This window comes from Acipenser ruthenus, chromosome 17 (genome assembly GCF_902713425.1).
Source record: "Acipenser ruthenus chromosome 17, fAciRut3.2 maternal haplotype, whole genome shotgun sequence".
NCBI lineage: Eukaryota > Metazoa > Chordata > Actinopteri > Acipenseriformes > Acipenseridae > Acipenser > Acipenser ruthenus.
Genome location: NC_081205.1, coordinates 2,825,688 through 2,841,271, shown reverse-complemented (window position 1 = coordinate 2,841,271; position 15,584 = coordinate 2,825,688). Strand labels below are relative to the sequence as shown.

General features: G+C 40.8%; 1 protein-coding gene across 1 annotated transcript; it reads left to right on the top strand.

Moving 5' to 3' along the window:
• Positions 1 to 12,231: 12,231 nt before the first annotated feature.
• LOC117423605 (galanin receptor 2a-like) lies at positions 12,232 to 15,250 on the top strand. Its single transcript, XM_034039666.3, has 2 exons — positions 12,232 to 13,095; positions 14,007 to 15,250. The coding sequence occupies exons 1-2, from the start codon at positions 12,746 to 12,748 to the stop codon at positions 14,782 to 14,784; spliced, it is 1,128 nt and encodes a 375-aa protein (XP_033895557.1). The 5' UTR covers positions 12,232 to 12,745; the 3' UTR covers positions 14,785 to 15,250.
• The last annotated feature ends 334 nt before the right edge of the window (positions 15,251 to 15,584 follow it).

Here is a 15,584-nt window from a genome sequence, read left to right as displayed (position 1 = left end):
GGTTGCAGACCTGCCCAGCTTTTCTTAGGCCCATTCCAAATTCTGACGCCACCTGACTGCTGAGTATCCATCACAGAGGTTATACAGTCACTGGAATGGACAGCTCACCCTGCCATCTTACAAACTCTTGCCCAAAGGGAAGCAGTTTATTCTCTGATTGATGTTGTGCAAACCAGTAGTTGCACTGCGATTGTCAACCATGCTGGTTTTGTAACCAGGGTTTACGGACTTGATCTGGGCTGGCATTCCAGTAAGTGATGGCTCAATTTTGTAAGCAGACACCAGGGGATTATATGTTAGTAAAATAAAACACCCAGCAAATACCAGTAAGGAATTCTGGTTTCCCAGTTCGGCTTGTGTCCCGTGACAGGATCCCTCCCCATGGCTGTGGTGTGTTTCCTTTGTTTTCTGGCCACCCCTAAGTCAGCACTTTCAAGCTGCCTGCTTTCATTTGTGCTGCTGTGTAAAGGGGAAGAATCATTATTATTTGGGCCTTTTCAAGGAGGGTTTTATAAAAAGATTTCCATTAGTTTCTTATTAAGTCATAACAGAATAAAGTCTTTCTTAAGAACATTACATACAAAATTAAAAATAAACTCTTGGGGAAGGAAAGCCAACTAGTTCCACTTTGTAAATTAATTGGCCTAAGGGAAGTGTAATGTAGGGAAGTGTACTCTTCATGTAAATCTGAAATTATTAGGTTAATGAATTCCAGATGTCTTTAATTAAATAAGTCAGACGAAAGGAGAGTTAAGTCAATAAAAAAAAAAATCTACTAAAGCAACACAATGGAGCATAAGAATTAAACAGTTTTATTTTGTACGTTGGTTTGACATAGTTATACATACAGTACATGCTGCAGTGTGGAGTAGTGGTTAGGGCTCTGGACTCTTGACCGGAGGGTTGTGGGTTCAATCCCCAGTGGGGGACACTGCCATTGTACCCTTGAGCAAGGTACTTTACCTAGATTGCTCCAGTAAAAACCCAACTGTATAAATGGGTAATTGTATGTAAAAATAATGTGATATCTGTATACTGTGATATCTTTTAACAATTGTAAGTCGCCCTGGATAAGGACGTCTGCTAAGAAATAAATAATAATAATAATAATAATAATAGCTATGCTACAGGATTATATTTTACTGTAAATTAAAAAATAACGCCACTATATCCAAGGGAAACTGGAGCCAGTAGGATACTCATTATTCACTAGAAAAAGTTTGAAAATTGATGACAAAATGATGACAAAACTATGAAATTAGAATTGATAAACAGATAACTCACTACTCTCAGCCTTTCGTTCAAGTTAACTGAAAAAAATACATATTATCCGAACAGAGAGTTGATCAATGTCAATAACTTTTATAGTCTCTGTAAACTACGGCGAGATAAATATGATAATTTATGTCAGATTTATTTCCACTATATCAAAAACTTTTTATTTTTGTTTATATTAAAAAAAAAATAATAGTAATAATTCATTTTAGACTGACAGACAGATACTGCGGATTAAGAGTTTGAAAACTCCAGATTCCGTAGTGGAACGTGTTGCATGCGGAGCTGGAATTAGGAATGTTCTAAATGCTACATATGCACAGAACGGTTCAGCCCTGTGGTTTTCTGACATGGGTAATGGATTGCATGGCTGGACAGAATGCACGAATGGCTTGGTTTTCGCTAATGCTTTTTTTATTGGCATGAGTAATTGAGTCATTTCAAGTGATATTTAGAATGGAAAGTCTGAACTGTGCGGATGGGGCTTGTGTGACATGGATCAATATGTACATGCAATGTAGTTATATATATATACAGCACATGCTGCATAACAGATTCCAAATGCTGCTCTGGCTCCAGGTGGGCATTCATGCAGTCTGTTAATAGCTGAGCTAGAAGGTGCACTGTGATCTGCACGTCTGCTAAGACATACCTAGTTTATACAGTGTTCCCTCATTAGTTCGCTATTGGGTTGTGGTACATCTATACTTAATAGTCAACATGGTCTGGACGCAAATTAAACTAATTTGTGAAATAATTTAATTTGCGGATTAATCAAATTCGCGAATTATCTGAATTTGTGAAATATATTAATTTATGAGTTAAACAAATTTGTAACTTTTTTTATTTCACTGTATTTTGGCTAATCGGGGGGAAAAAATCAACAGGACATGAATTATAACACTGCTGGAATAGCTGTAAATGTGATTGTTTTATATACCCTTAACGTCTCCTTTATTCTGAGGGGTGTCTCCTCATTTGAAGGAAGTTTAAGAGAAGAAATTGAAATGCTGTAGGACACAATTTAAAAAGTTCCTAAGCCCAAAGGTTTCACATGGGTTGTTTTGTATTTCTTGGTTATATGTCTGCACTTAGACTCCAGAAAGGGCCTGCATCTCTTTAAGAACAGGTTTGCCCCATTAATGTTAAGGACGGGGTGGTGATGTCTCCGGTGATTAAATCGCCCCTTTGTGTTGTGAGGTCTGCAGCTGGCGTGAGAGCAGAGTGCTGGCTCTCCATGTCTGGAGGGCCTGCTCAGTGGTTTTGACTCTACACCCCCCGGGATGCCATCCTGAATCGTTTCAGCCCAGCTCACTCGTTTTGCACTAATTAAGATGTCAGCTCCATTCCTCAATTGCTGCTCGGGCTCCGATAACGAGCGCAGGGGTGTCGTGCGAGCAGGTGCTTGTGAATCCCATCGCATCCGCGGGGGCCTGTTGCTCCGTCGCACGAGCGTTTCGCTGAGGGGAAACCTCGCTCGTTTTGAGCCAGATACGTGCAAGCAGACATTTGTGCTGCACATTGCACTTGCCAATTGCTGTCCTCCCCAGGCCATGACTGGAGAAGTTCAAAGGAGCTGCTTGGTAATGAAGTAGCAATCACATTGATTTGGAAAATTGAGTCCTTTAGTCATCATCAGCTGAACAGATACACAGCAGACTGGAGCTCTCAGCGAAACCTCATTCCTTCTCCATGATCCATTGTTAACTTTTCTTAGATGTTTATATCCATGCTGTGTGCTGGGCATCCTTCTTATTATGCAAACACAATGAAAAATAAATATTTCCATCTCTGAGTGTTTGTTTTGAACTAGGAGAGGTAATTACGTCTAGGTAGGTTGAGATAGGTGGATAGGCTGACCCTCAATGACGTCTTCTCTTAAACCCACACTGAAGAGCTTCATATGCCATTTTAATATTATTGCCAATTATTTTGTTTTTGGTGTTTTTTGTTTTTTTTTCACTTAATTTACTTAACAAGTTTGCAATTGTTGTGAGACAGCCTTAACTTGCTTGATTCAATACAGAGTTTTTGTTCAATATTACTTGCTTTTATGGGAAAATAAACACAGGCTTTTTCCAGTTTATTGGATCAGTTTGAAGAGAACAAATGAATGAAGGCTTGTGGTGAGTGGAGTGTGGGACAGGGCCAGGTTGTGACCAGAGAAGAGTACAGGAAGGGGAGTGTGGTGGAATATAACCCAGTTCTGGCTCTCTTCACATGAGAGCCGTTTGTCTTGTGCTGAGTGACGCGCAGCATTGCCCGATCACTTGCTGTTTAAAGCAGATGCAGTTGAACTAATGGAACAATCTTTCATTTACACTTCTGTTTCCTCTTTTGCACCCTGTGTCAATAAACAGAGCCGTTCTGTTTAGGCTTTTCACCTCCCTCAATAACAGCAGTGAATTGAGTCAAGAGATCCTGGGTTTGAATCCTGCAGCTACTTTGTTTCCATTTTAGTATTCGCACATGAAACCATGTGTGTCTGTTTTCATCACAATCCCAAAGACTAACCACAGAAAAAGCACAGACTCAAATTTCCTACATTTGAATGTGAGCTTCGCATGCGATGGATGTGTGATTGTGTGAGATCGGCAGACATGACGTCATGGCAAAATGTTCACAGTTGTTCGCTCCAAAAGCAAATCCCGGGCCACCTAGGGAAAAATAGGGTGATCATCAATAACATAAAAAAAGATGTGTGTATATATATATATATATATATATATATATATATATATATATATATATATATATATATATATAATTTAACATTCTTTTAGTATAGCAAAATATGACAAATGCGTGACCTAGTGCTGTAGGATGCTGTAGGAAGTTGACTGGTGACACAGTGGGATTCACTTTTACTTCTGGTTCAGAATTTAACCAGTAGCCTTGCATGGTGTCAGGGGGCAACTGTGCTGAATTCTATCCCACGGTATACTTCAACAAAGAGTTATAGCTTTAGTATGAACATAACTTAACCCCTATTTTATTTTTAAGGTTTTACTTTGATATTACTGAAGGAGGGTACAAAGTCTAATTTCCAGGAAAGTCCTGGGACATGAGGCATTAAAAAAGCAAAAGGGAACATCTCAGTCATGCTGGAGTGTTGATTTCAAAACATCAGTGTGTTTTTCAGTAGCTCAGAAGCTATGTCGCGTGTTCTTTATTTCATGTGACGGATGCAATTTTGCAACAAAACCCTGATCCGGAATTTGAGGAGAGGTTTGGCCAATCTGTCCTTGAGTTACCACCGCAAAACAAAAACATTTAAATTCCACTAATGTGGAGTATTTATGCTGAGTAAACTATCACTCTTCAGGGTTTCATCTAAAGCCCTCTGAGCCGTGCCCCAGTCATGCAGGGCTTTATTCAAACCATTTGTGAGTGCGGTCGGCAGTGGGGGTGGGTGGGTGGGAGATCAGATAGCCCGGAGAGAAAGGCTGGGACTCTGAGAGTAAGAGGTATTGGCATCAGGATCCTAAACCACACGCAGCTTGCGTGATTGTGGCATTCCTGTAGCCCCGCTCCCCCCTCTCCTGGATCCCCAGCTTCAGCAAGCACCTGCACGCGCAGGTAGGCTGACCTAGTGACCTCTGACCTGGAGGGCAGCCTCAGTCGGGCTGCTTGGCACAGCGAGTGGTAGAGGCTCCAGGAGGCAAATACAAAAATAATCCCAGACACTGTATCAAAGCAACAGCAGCAGGAGCAGCCCGGATGTGTCTGGAATGTTATTCTCTATCTATATTTTATATTTGTATTTTACAGTCTACAGGTCTAATAATCTTTCCAGCAGAGAGAACACATTTGCCTGGCATTCTGGGTGGAGAATGTTAGGAGTGTTCTGCGCGGTAACACCCTTATAAAGGTTTACTGAAGTAATATACCATAGAAAAGTGGTAATGCATTTTTAATGCCACAGTCAATCCTTGAAAAGCACAGTAAAGTCATGGTAAAAGAATGGGTAACTACAACATACTGTGCAGATTTACTATTGAGGGTAACTAGATGGAAGCTGATGAGAAACATTATGAGGGCTGCTGCCCAGCTCACATATGGAAATAAGTTAAAAGTAGTGATAGTGAAATGCAGTCGGTGGCTAGACTATGCATTTGAGTAGCTTAGTGTTGACAGCCCTGGGATGCAGTACAGTGGTTACAGCACTTGGCTGAAGTGTGGAAAGTATGCGTGAACAGGGTAATGGGGATCAACACACATTTTTAATCCAACTAAATAAGAGTTTAGCCGGCACAGCTTACCTTATTTACCTGAAAGATCACAAAGTGATACGGTACTGTCTGCTATCATTCTGTGTTCGACACAGTTTCTGTTTATTCAGACTAGTTTTGACCGAGAGGTGTGCAAGTTACACCTGGACTGAGGGGTGAAATTCTCAACCAAAAAAATGCAGGTACTCATATGCGCAGCCGGTACACAATACATTTATGAATACAAAATAAGCCTTAAAAAATAACTGATAAAATATAACCAATTCATCATAAACAAGGAAGCTGAAAATACTGAAAGCTTTGTCCCCTTCTACATGTATCACTCAGTCATGTACTATAATATAAAACTTAAGTTAAACCTTAAATGACAAGCATTAAGAAATGTTACACTATGCAGTAACTGCTGTAGAGAGGGATTTTTGTTTCACGGTATCCTAAAAAAGGGGGGCGGGTGATACAAAATTTGTATAAAGAAAACAACTGTGCTGTGAACAAATGATACAAAAAGGTCTAAGTCAAACAATGTGTAATACGGGCTGAAATACCCCTGAAGTACCAGGCTCTACTCTTAAAAAAATGACTTGGCCATTTCTCCATAGTATTCTCTGAATTTTTTTTACAGATTATTATCGTGCAATATATTCTGCGTGCTTCTCTGTTGTGTTTCTGTGTAGATGAATTATACCATGATCTATTCCGGTAAAAATATTTGTATAGTTCAGGCAGAAACAGTATAAAAGCAGACATCAGGTTTTTTTTTTGGTTTGTTTGCTTTTTCACATCCCTGACATTGTGGTTCCTACACAATAACAAATATCTGTGGTTTACATATGCCTTTACATGCAAGTGCAAACTCAGATTTTACTTAAATAAACTGTAGAAAAGGGGGCATTGCACATTTACAGTCCTCATATCAGAAAATACTAAACAACAAAACTTTGATCACTGTACTTAACATTTACCTTGCAGGATGGGCCCGTTTTTGGAAAACGAAAAAGCACACCTGCATCTGTGTCCCGATTCTGACTCGCTTGCCAAATCTGAAGCAGCATTTTACTTTGTTGATCCTGTTTTTTTATGTTAATCCCTACTGTCCCACAAATTACTTTCCATTTTATAAATCAGTGCAAAACAAAGCATGTTGTAATAATTATTTCTAATATTTATCAACTGTGTCATTTATGGCAGACACTGACATGAATTTTTGCCTTCAAATTCATGTGCAGCAATGGTCTCCGAATTTAAGAAAATAATAATTACTCCAGGCCGCTGTTTTCACATCTCACTGCTAAAGTCTTCTCTCGTTGTTCAACCAATGAGCACTGACACAAAGCGAAAGAGGCAGATTTGTGACACGTGCCAAAATGAAATCTAATCAGAATGAAAGCTCGGCCAATCAACATACAGTGATTATACTGACTTTAATGGTGGCCAATAGCAGCTACGAGACAGAGAAGCAGTATGAGGAAACAGAATGCAAGCAGCATGAACTGTGCTGAATGAAAGCACATTTGAGAAACGTTGCGCTAGTGTGAATGAACGGAATGCAAGCGTGTTGGATGAAAAGCAGATGAAATGAGTCCCGGTACCCAGTACCGGCATTAAAATAAGACCCGATAGAGAGTACCGGTGAGTACCGGCAGAATTTCACCCCTGCCTGGACCCCATTTCAAGCAGAGACCTCATCAGATAAAGGGCCTCACCTCTATCATACTGCAATCCTTACATCAAAATCAGCATTCTTATGTAACACTGCAGTCCTTTATAAGATGAGGTTTGGGTTACTGATTTGGGTTTTGCACTGCAGTCCTGAAAAGCTGGACTCTATTCCTTGTTGGATTCGGAAACAACTTTGCTACGTAAGAATCCGGTTTACCTGTCTGATGCGGGCGCTTTGTCAGATCCGATCACCTGCCTGAGAGGTTCACTTGTGTGGGTGCTGAACTCTGTCCCCCTACCCTGGTTTGTAATGCAAATTTAATTTAATACTGAGCTTTTTCATCACGCTATGCAAGAACCTCAATAAATCCATCTCTATTTTTCTACACTTTAATGATTTACACTGATTGGAGTTTAAATTATTCCCATGTGTGCCCCCTATAAATCTGTTGGGTGCAGTTACTGCTCGCTCTCCCAAGTTGCTTTGAACTCCTCAACGTTGCCTGACAGAGAAGGGAACTGCCATATGGCGTAATTTCCTCTTCAGCGCATCTGTATTGCTGTCATTACAAAGGCCCTGCCAATTTTCCTCAGGAATCTCGCACTCTTTCCACGTTTTCCTTTGAAACAGCGCCTGACACGACAGAACACGCGATGCAGTCACACATCGGTGTAACCCGAGGAGCTACACACTACGCCACGCCACGCGATGCAGTCACACTACACAAACTTCTCCACGCCAAACCACAAAGTCCCGGTTATCGTTGGTATTGCGCCTAATTCTTTCATGTCTGAAGGTGCTTCTCAACTGCAGCGTGCTGGAAACTGTTGCAGACTGATCCAAATTACAGCACAGCAACCAGGAATGAAAAGGCCCCCGTCAAACTGCAAGGTTTTGAAATTGTTTACAGGAAACACTTCCAATTTTTTTTTTTGGGAGAACATTCCAAGCAGTCATAGTATTGTAGAAAGAGAGGCCCCCAAAAGGTGATCTTCCAGTTAGCAAGCAATAGGGCAGACTCAGTGGGGAACTGTTAAAGTTTGCTAGCCATTCCGGTTCCAGAATTCTACACTTTGAATGTGTCCAGTCTGGGCTACTAGATTATTTCGTGGTATCACCTGACAAACATATTTTTTCACTATAAATTTGGCTATAAGAATCCACATCGGGCTGCTGATCAAATCTAATTGATATCTGAGATTTGTTATGTATGAGGTTCATTTTTATAAGGTAACACTTTTCATCAGGTGTCACTAATTAAACACTAATCACACTGTGTAGTTAGATAGTAATTATATTGTAAATACAAAACAACGGGTGTAAATACAACCTAATAATGAAAGATATTTGCAGCTGCTTGAAATCTGCATTTTAAACACGCAGTTGCATTGTAACTACACAACCATCTGTGTACTTACTGTGTTATCACTGTGCCATTACAGTGCAATTACGACACACTTCATGTAAAACTTTAATATTACACTGCATTTTGAGGTAGATTCTAGCCCCTCGGACCCCTTGCTCAGAATCTTAACTGCTCACTACCAGCATCTATTCTTGTTTTGGCCCTTGAATGAGGCAGCCTTAGAGCAATTTGAATGTAACAAGTAGTATATAATTGAGGCCTGGCCTGATTTTGGAGTCAATCTTCTGAAGCCAGTGAAACTGCGAGAATAGGTGAAATTTGCTGGCAAGCTTGGGTGCAACATATTCTGGAGCTCCCAGTTCAAATAAGGACAGACAACAACACTTACTTAGAAATCACATTGTTAACACTGCTGTATATTAAAAAAAATATTAATAACAAAACACTTGTAGAGGTGCCAGCCTCTGTTAAAAGGAGCCAGCTGTTGTACATTTAAATGTCTGTCACTCTCTAAACACTTTCAAATGTGGGCCTTGTTCCAATGTATTTTTGATCATGTTTAGTGGGGGAATTACATAAATAATAGGTCACACCTGGGGGGAAAAGTCCAGTTGCATTGATATAAGGTTCGAGGATCAGGCTCTTGTTGGCATCTGGCTGGTATTTAAAAGGACCAGACAGTTAACTCCCAGACACAAGAGGGAGCAATGAGGCTTGATACTACCATCTAGTGAGAGCCATGGGAGGTGCATATCATAACTTGCATAATAGGCATGAATATTGTTTTTAGTGTTGAAACCTGTGTCCAGCGAGTTCCCTGACTTTTTGTCCAAAAAATATTTGTATTAAATATTTGCTCACCGTGGAACAATGCTAAGTATGTAACATATACTCCAGTACTGCAATACTGTATACAAAATGACTGTTAAGAGCAGTATTATTTTAAAGTATTTAACAAGTTGGGGAACTTATGACACCTCGTTTTCAAGAGGGTTGGAAACAACATGTATTGAAGAAATTGACATAGCCTGTACACACAAACAATTCTCATAAGAACAAACAGTATAAACAGTACTGTACACAAGCTTCAATAAGGTACCAACTAACTGGAAATGATTGAACGCCTATGGTAGGTAATGGCCCAGATAGCACAAGCTCAGAGTTGGCAGGATGACATGGGGCTCTTCTGCATTCAAACACCTGTGTTTAAAGATCAGGGTGGTGCTGCCACCAAGTGGCCTTATAGTGTACTTACTAATGAATTTTATATATGATTCGTCTGAAAGCAGGTCTGATTTCAGTAAGGAACACAGTATCCATCAAGTCCGCTGTGGAGATGTACAGTAACAGGGCACTCTTTCTTTCTTTTTAAATAGCCTCAGCTGTTACTAAAGACACATGACAGCCATTGCAATTAGGTTCATCTAGCCTCATCTCCTTGCAAAGCTACAGAAACCATGAGGATCCCGATTTTTAAATTTTGAATATGAAAAATGGGTTATCCGTTTATACAATCAGTACATACTATTGTATAATAGGCTTGTGGTGTAACCAGTTTACATTAGCAATAGATACAGAGCATGCATTCAGTGTCTCGATTATGTAATAGTTCTTCTTTGTGCAGATCTGGAAGCTGAATCACTTGTGGAACTTAAACTGTGCCTGACCTACTCCCCCTAGTGGCAAATGTAGTTTATAACAGACATTATATTGTGCAGGTTTTAAGGTTGGTTTTTTTCCTCATGGCAACTGTGTCTCACAGTTAAGTTCAGTTTTCCACTATAACAGCATTCTTCTATGTCTTTTATAGTAGAGCAGTCTTAGGAATTTTTAAAGTTTTTTTTTTTTTTTTACTGGTAATTAGGTCCATTGCATGTCCACAGCTTTTTGTCAATCACTTATTTGATGGGCAATGTTCAGATCCCTTAGAATCTGTGTGATTATAAGAGGTACTTATCACTTAATTAATAATTCTTTAGGAGTGAGAGTGGTGCTTAGATGTAGCTTATTCCCTCTTCTGTGCTCCAAATAATCAGATGGTTCCCGCTGGCAAATGATGGCAAACGGGACAGCAGTGTGGAGTAGTGGTTTGGACTCTGGACTCTTGACTGGAGGGTGGGGGACACTGCTGCTGTACCCTTGAGAAAGGTACTTTACCTAGATTGCTTCAGTAAAAACCCAACTGTATAAATGGGTAATTGTATGTAAAAATAATGTGATATCTTGTAACAATTGTAAGTAGCCCTGGATATGGACGTCTGCTAAGAAATAAATAATAATGCTGCATCTGAAGAGGTCACACACTGACTAATTTCCTGATGTGCGATCCCAGAATAAAGGGGCTTTGATAACAATGTATTTTCCTCCAAATTATTCACAGAAGACATTGCAAATGAGCAGTTTTCAGTAACATGCAGTTACTTTGTGTTTAGGTATAATGCATCACACATAAATATATATATATATATATATATATATATATATATATATATATATATATATATATATATATATATAAATGACATACCAGGTGAATAAGGAAACACCTGCTACAAAGATAAATGCACACAAGGGGGTGCTCTGTCTCACACAAATACAGTGCTTGCAAAAGAAAAACGTATGCTGTTGGTTTAGCCCTCTCCCACACAGTTCAATAGCTCTGCCTGCCGCCTTTTAGATTCTTATAAAATGTAAACACTCTGCCCCTTGTGTTTGTCTCAAATCTAAACAAGCTGTTGAAGAGAGTTCTGGATGCCAATCTTTTTTTTTTTTTACAGCACTGCTGGCTAGGAAAGCCTCACAAGGCTCACAAGTGTGTCACACAGAGCACAGCCCGACCATATTAGGTGAAGGCAAAGAGATGTAGCCTGAATTGAATTGATTTCTGTCCTTACAGTCCTGTTAAACAGGAAGCTGCTCTTTTTTTTTAGGAAAGACCTTACCAAGTTGTTATTGCTATTAGACAATGTGGTTTCCTAATTGTATTGCATTGGTAGTACAGAATAAATGAGTAATGGTGAGGACTGAAGATACCATTAATATCACCCTAGCGAGCGCTTGTCAATTTGATGGATATGTCATCTCAATTGAAATGTCACATTTGAGGGGCCTGGTATTAGGCAGTGTGCCACCACTGGGAAACTGAAGAAATGAAACCAGATTCTGCACGATGTGTATTCCTCTCACTGTGAAAGAGAATGTTTTTACAATGGACTTTTGAATCAGCCTTTATTTGGCAATAAATCCCTTTCAAAATAAAAATAGCCAGAGTTACAAAAAATCACATTGGGAATCCAATAGATCTTTCTTGATTATTGGGAGCCCTATCTGACATAACATATATATAAGTATAAAAATGCCATTCCAACACACCTGACACAGCATGGTGCAAAAACTTCACATGCATGGCATGTGGGCTTTCAAAGGGATTATGAAGTATTATGCACATACTGTAATGAATGACCCCTACTGGCCGAATAGGCGCATTGTACGTGTGCATAAAGACATTGACTACAAATACTGTACGAGTTGTATTATTCTGCAGACCACCACATTGAGTGACGTTATAGTTTTAGGGGCATGGGGGATTGGTTTCTATGGCCACCATTCACTTTTGAGATTTTAGTCTCCCTGGTTACCACGAGCCTCTAGGGCTGCACATTACTGATTCCTCTACTACTATATAGTGAGTGCGGCGCTTTATACGCTTCAGAACTCGAGGCGGTGTAGTGAGAGAATGTGAGCTGAAGCATGCAGTCAGATCGGGGAGGCACTGAGACCGAAAGAGTCAGTCAGAGCTGTGCTCTTTGAGTGTAAACCCGCAACAACACCACCATCAGAAACAAGTTCTGCAAACTGAAATATTTGGCAGAAGAATTCAAAACAAAAAAAAGTTAAGACTAAAGTTATTTAAACTCGAATTCCAGACACATCCAAACAGCACTTCTTCTCCAAGCAAATATACCAAGAAAGGGGCTGTTTGTTTGTTTGGAAACTGACCGGGGTTGCAACAAACAAAGCGAGAAAACAATTACTGTAAACATACGGTATTTGAATATAGGGGAAAGATACCGGATCCTGACTGGACATGTGTTGCGTTCTTTGCCCTGTTATAATTAACCTTACAAAGCGAGCATTTTAATTATGCTTTTGTAAGGGGGAAGACAGCGTCTTTAAACTTTAAAATACAGCCAGTCCGCAAGGAACAACACCATGGATACCTCAAACAGCGTGAACTACACCGCAACGAACTGGAAACCGGAGTCGGTGATAATCCCCTTGGTGTTCTCGCTCATATTTTTGGTCGGGACGATCGGCAACAGCCTGGTCCTGGCGGTGCTGTTCCGAAGCGGGCAGATGAATAATAACACCACCAACTTGTTCATCCTTAACCTTGGGGTTGCCGACCTCTGCTTCATCATTTTCTGTGTCCCGTTCCAAGCCACCATCTACACCATGGACGAGTGGGTGTTCGGTCCATTCGTCTGCAAGGCTGTCCACTTCTTCATTTATCTGACCATGTACGCCAGCATCTTCACGCTGGCAACGGTCTCTCTAGACAGGTCAGTAGCCTACCTACCTGAATCACGCACTAAAGTCCCAGTGCTATTCTAGTAAAAGTGGTAGTTTAGGGCTGGTACGTGAAGCGATCTGAAAAGACATAAGCCCGATACATGCTGCTGCAAGGGAGCCGTCTCTTTTGTACAGCGGTATCGGTGCTATACTTCAGTGCGGAAGGTCCTCCGCTTGTGAGAACCCCCTATCTGCGGCAATCGAGATCGTGCAACATCCCACCGCTGCAGAGTGGTGCAAGCAGTTTGTAAAGACAAAAGTTTATATATTAATGTGAACAAACAAGACTGTTCGTATGGTCTGCTAATTTTAAGTAAGGCATCCAGAAAACTAAACTGGAAAAATATGTAACAACAGACTCCAGTAATTCATATTTCATTGTAAAATTGAGTAGGGATTCTGTCAACTATAATAATATTGACAAAACTGCCTGTGGATATTCGTACACAGAATAAATTCTGTGAGACGGATTCCTTCACAGAAAATTAATTACACATGAAAAAAAGACTATACTGGACATGTGTTCATTGGTGTTCGTTACAGACAAAAGATACATTTTTATAATTAGTTAATAGTTCCCGACTAGTGATTATTTATGCATTACATTGCATACCCAGTTTTGATTTTCTGAGGTATTGGCGATAACTAAATATAAACCCCTATACAGTTTCTAAAAAGTGTCTGTGTGTACAGTACTGGTCACTCACCTCACTCTATCACAACCGGTCTGGTGATCCAGTGCACTTGTATAAAAACTGTGCAATTCATGGTGGAATCATAATTCATCAGTCATGCAATGGCAACACATGCATAGTCAATGCAGAACTACTCTTACTAGCAATATCTGTGTCTCCTATTAACAGAGCTTCACATTCCTTTATTTTATCTTTCTGTTCTCCAGGTACCTGGCGATCCGTTATCCCCTTCGCTCAAGGGAACTCCGTACTCCCAAAAATGCGCTGACCTCCATCTGCATCATCTGGGGGCTGTCCATCATCTTCTCTGGCCCCTACCTTACCTACTACAAGCAGATCGACATGAACGGGACGATCGCCTGCATTCCGGTCTGGAGAGTCCCGCAGCGCAAGATCATGGATATCTGCACGTTCGTCTTCGGGTACCTGATCCCGGTCCTCATCCTCAGTCTGACGTACGCACGGACCATCCGCTACCTGTGGACGGCCGTGGACCCCCTGGAAGACATGTCTGAGTCCAAGAGGGCCAAGCGGAAGGTCACCAAGATGATCATCATCGTGACTGTGCTCTTCTGCCTGTGCTGGCTGCCCCACCACCTGGTCATCCTCTGCCTTTGGTACGGCTACTTCCCTCTCAACCAGGCCACCTACGCCTTTCGCATCCTCTCCCACCTGATCTCCTACGCCAACTCCTGCCTGAACCCCATCGTCTACGCGCTGGTGTCCAAGCACTTTCGTAAGGGCTTCAAGAAGGTCTTCAGCTGCATCTTGCGCAAGAAGGTCACCAACAAGGTCCACGTCGTCCAGGTGGCCCACACTGTCAGCACGGTAGAAGCTGTCTCCACGGAGCTGTCCCACATCAACAAGCCCCAGCCCAGCAGCTCCAGCTGCAACCAGAGCAACGGGAGGCAGTGGGGTGCAGGGGAACAAACCAGCAACCACAACAAGTCCCCAAACACCTTCATCACCTTCAATGTGACATAGGCTACCCTGTCCCGACTCCCTGCCTTTAAACAGGCGCTGAGGAGCTTACCTTTTCGGGATGCACAGAGAAGTGGCCGAACAGGTCATTGTTCTGGTCTGGTTTCATTGTTGTAGTTTTACCAGCGAATGTATTCAGACTAGCCGAGATGCTTAATGTCTTTTCAAGTAGTGCTCAGACCCAGTTTCACAGCAGGATGGTGTTGTTTAAACTTGCCAATGCACAGTAAAGTGTGCTGTTCAAAAGGCATACTTCTAAAAGTTTACTTAGTAAACCATTATAAACTATGGTACATGCATAGTATAACCATGAGTAAACATGAGGAAACTGACAAATTACTCTGCAAATTTACTCTGGTAAACTTTTATAAGGCTTTGTCATTACCTTCTATCCAGTATAGATCAATTACAATGTACAATTATTTTAGAAATGTAGTAAAGACAAATAATTAAAAAAAAAAAAAAAAAACATAGCTCTCATAGCCCGTATATTGTAAACACTTAAAACAAAATATCTTGAGAATTAATTTCTTCAGTAATTGCATTTTAAAGGGAAGTTTAATGTAACTGTATGCATTATTTACAATATTTGGCCACCAGGTGGTGCCAAGCATTGGGCAAAACTCTATTCATTCGGTAACCATGAACATTTAAAGGGGGAGCCATTTTAGCCTCACAGCATTCTTTAGACTTTGCTAGGTGTGTGTTTCCAAAGTGGTGTTATGTAAACATGATGTAGGTATGCTAACGTGGTGTGTGTATGTATCTATAGGATAAGGCTAGCACTGGCTTCCAGTCCGATT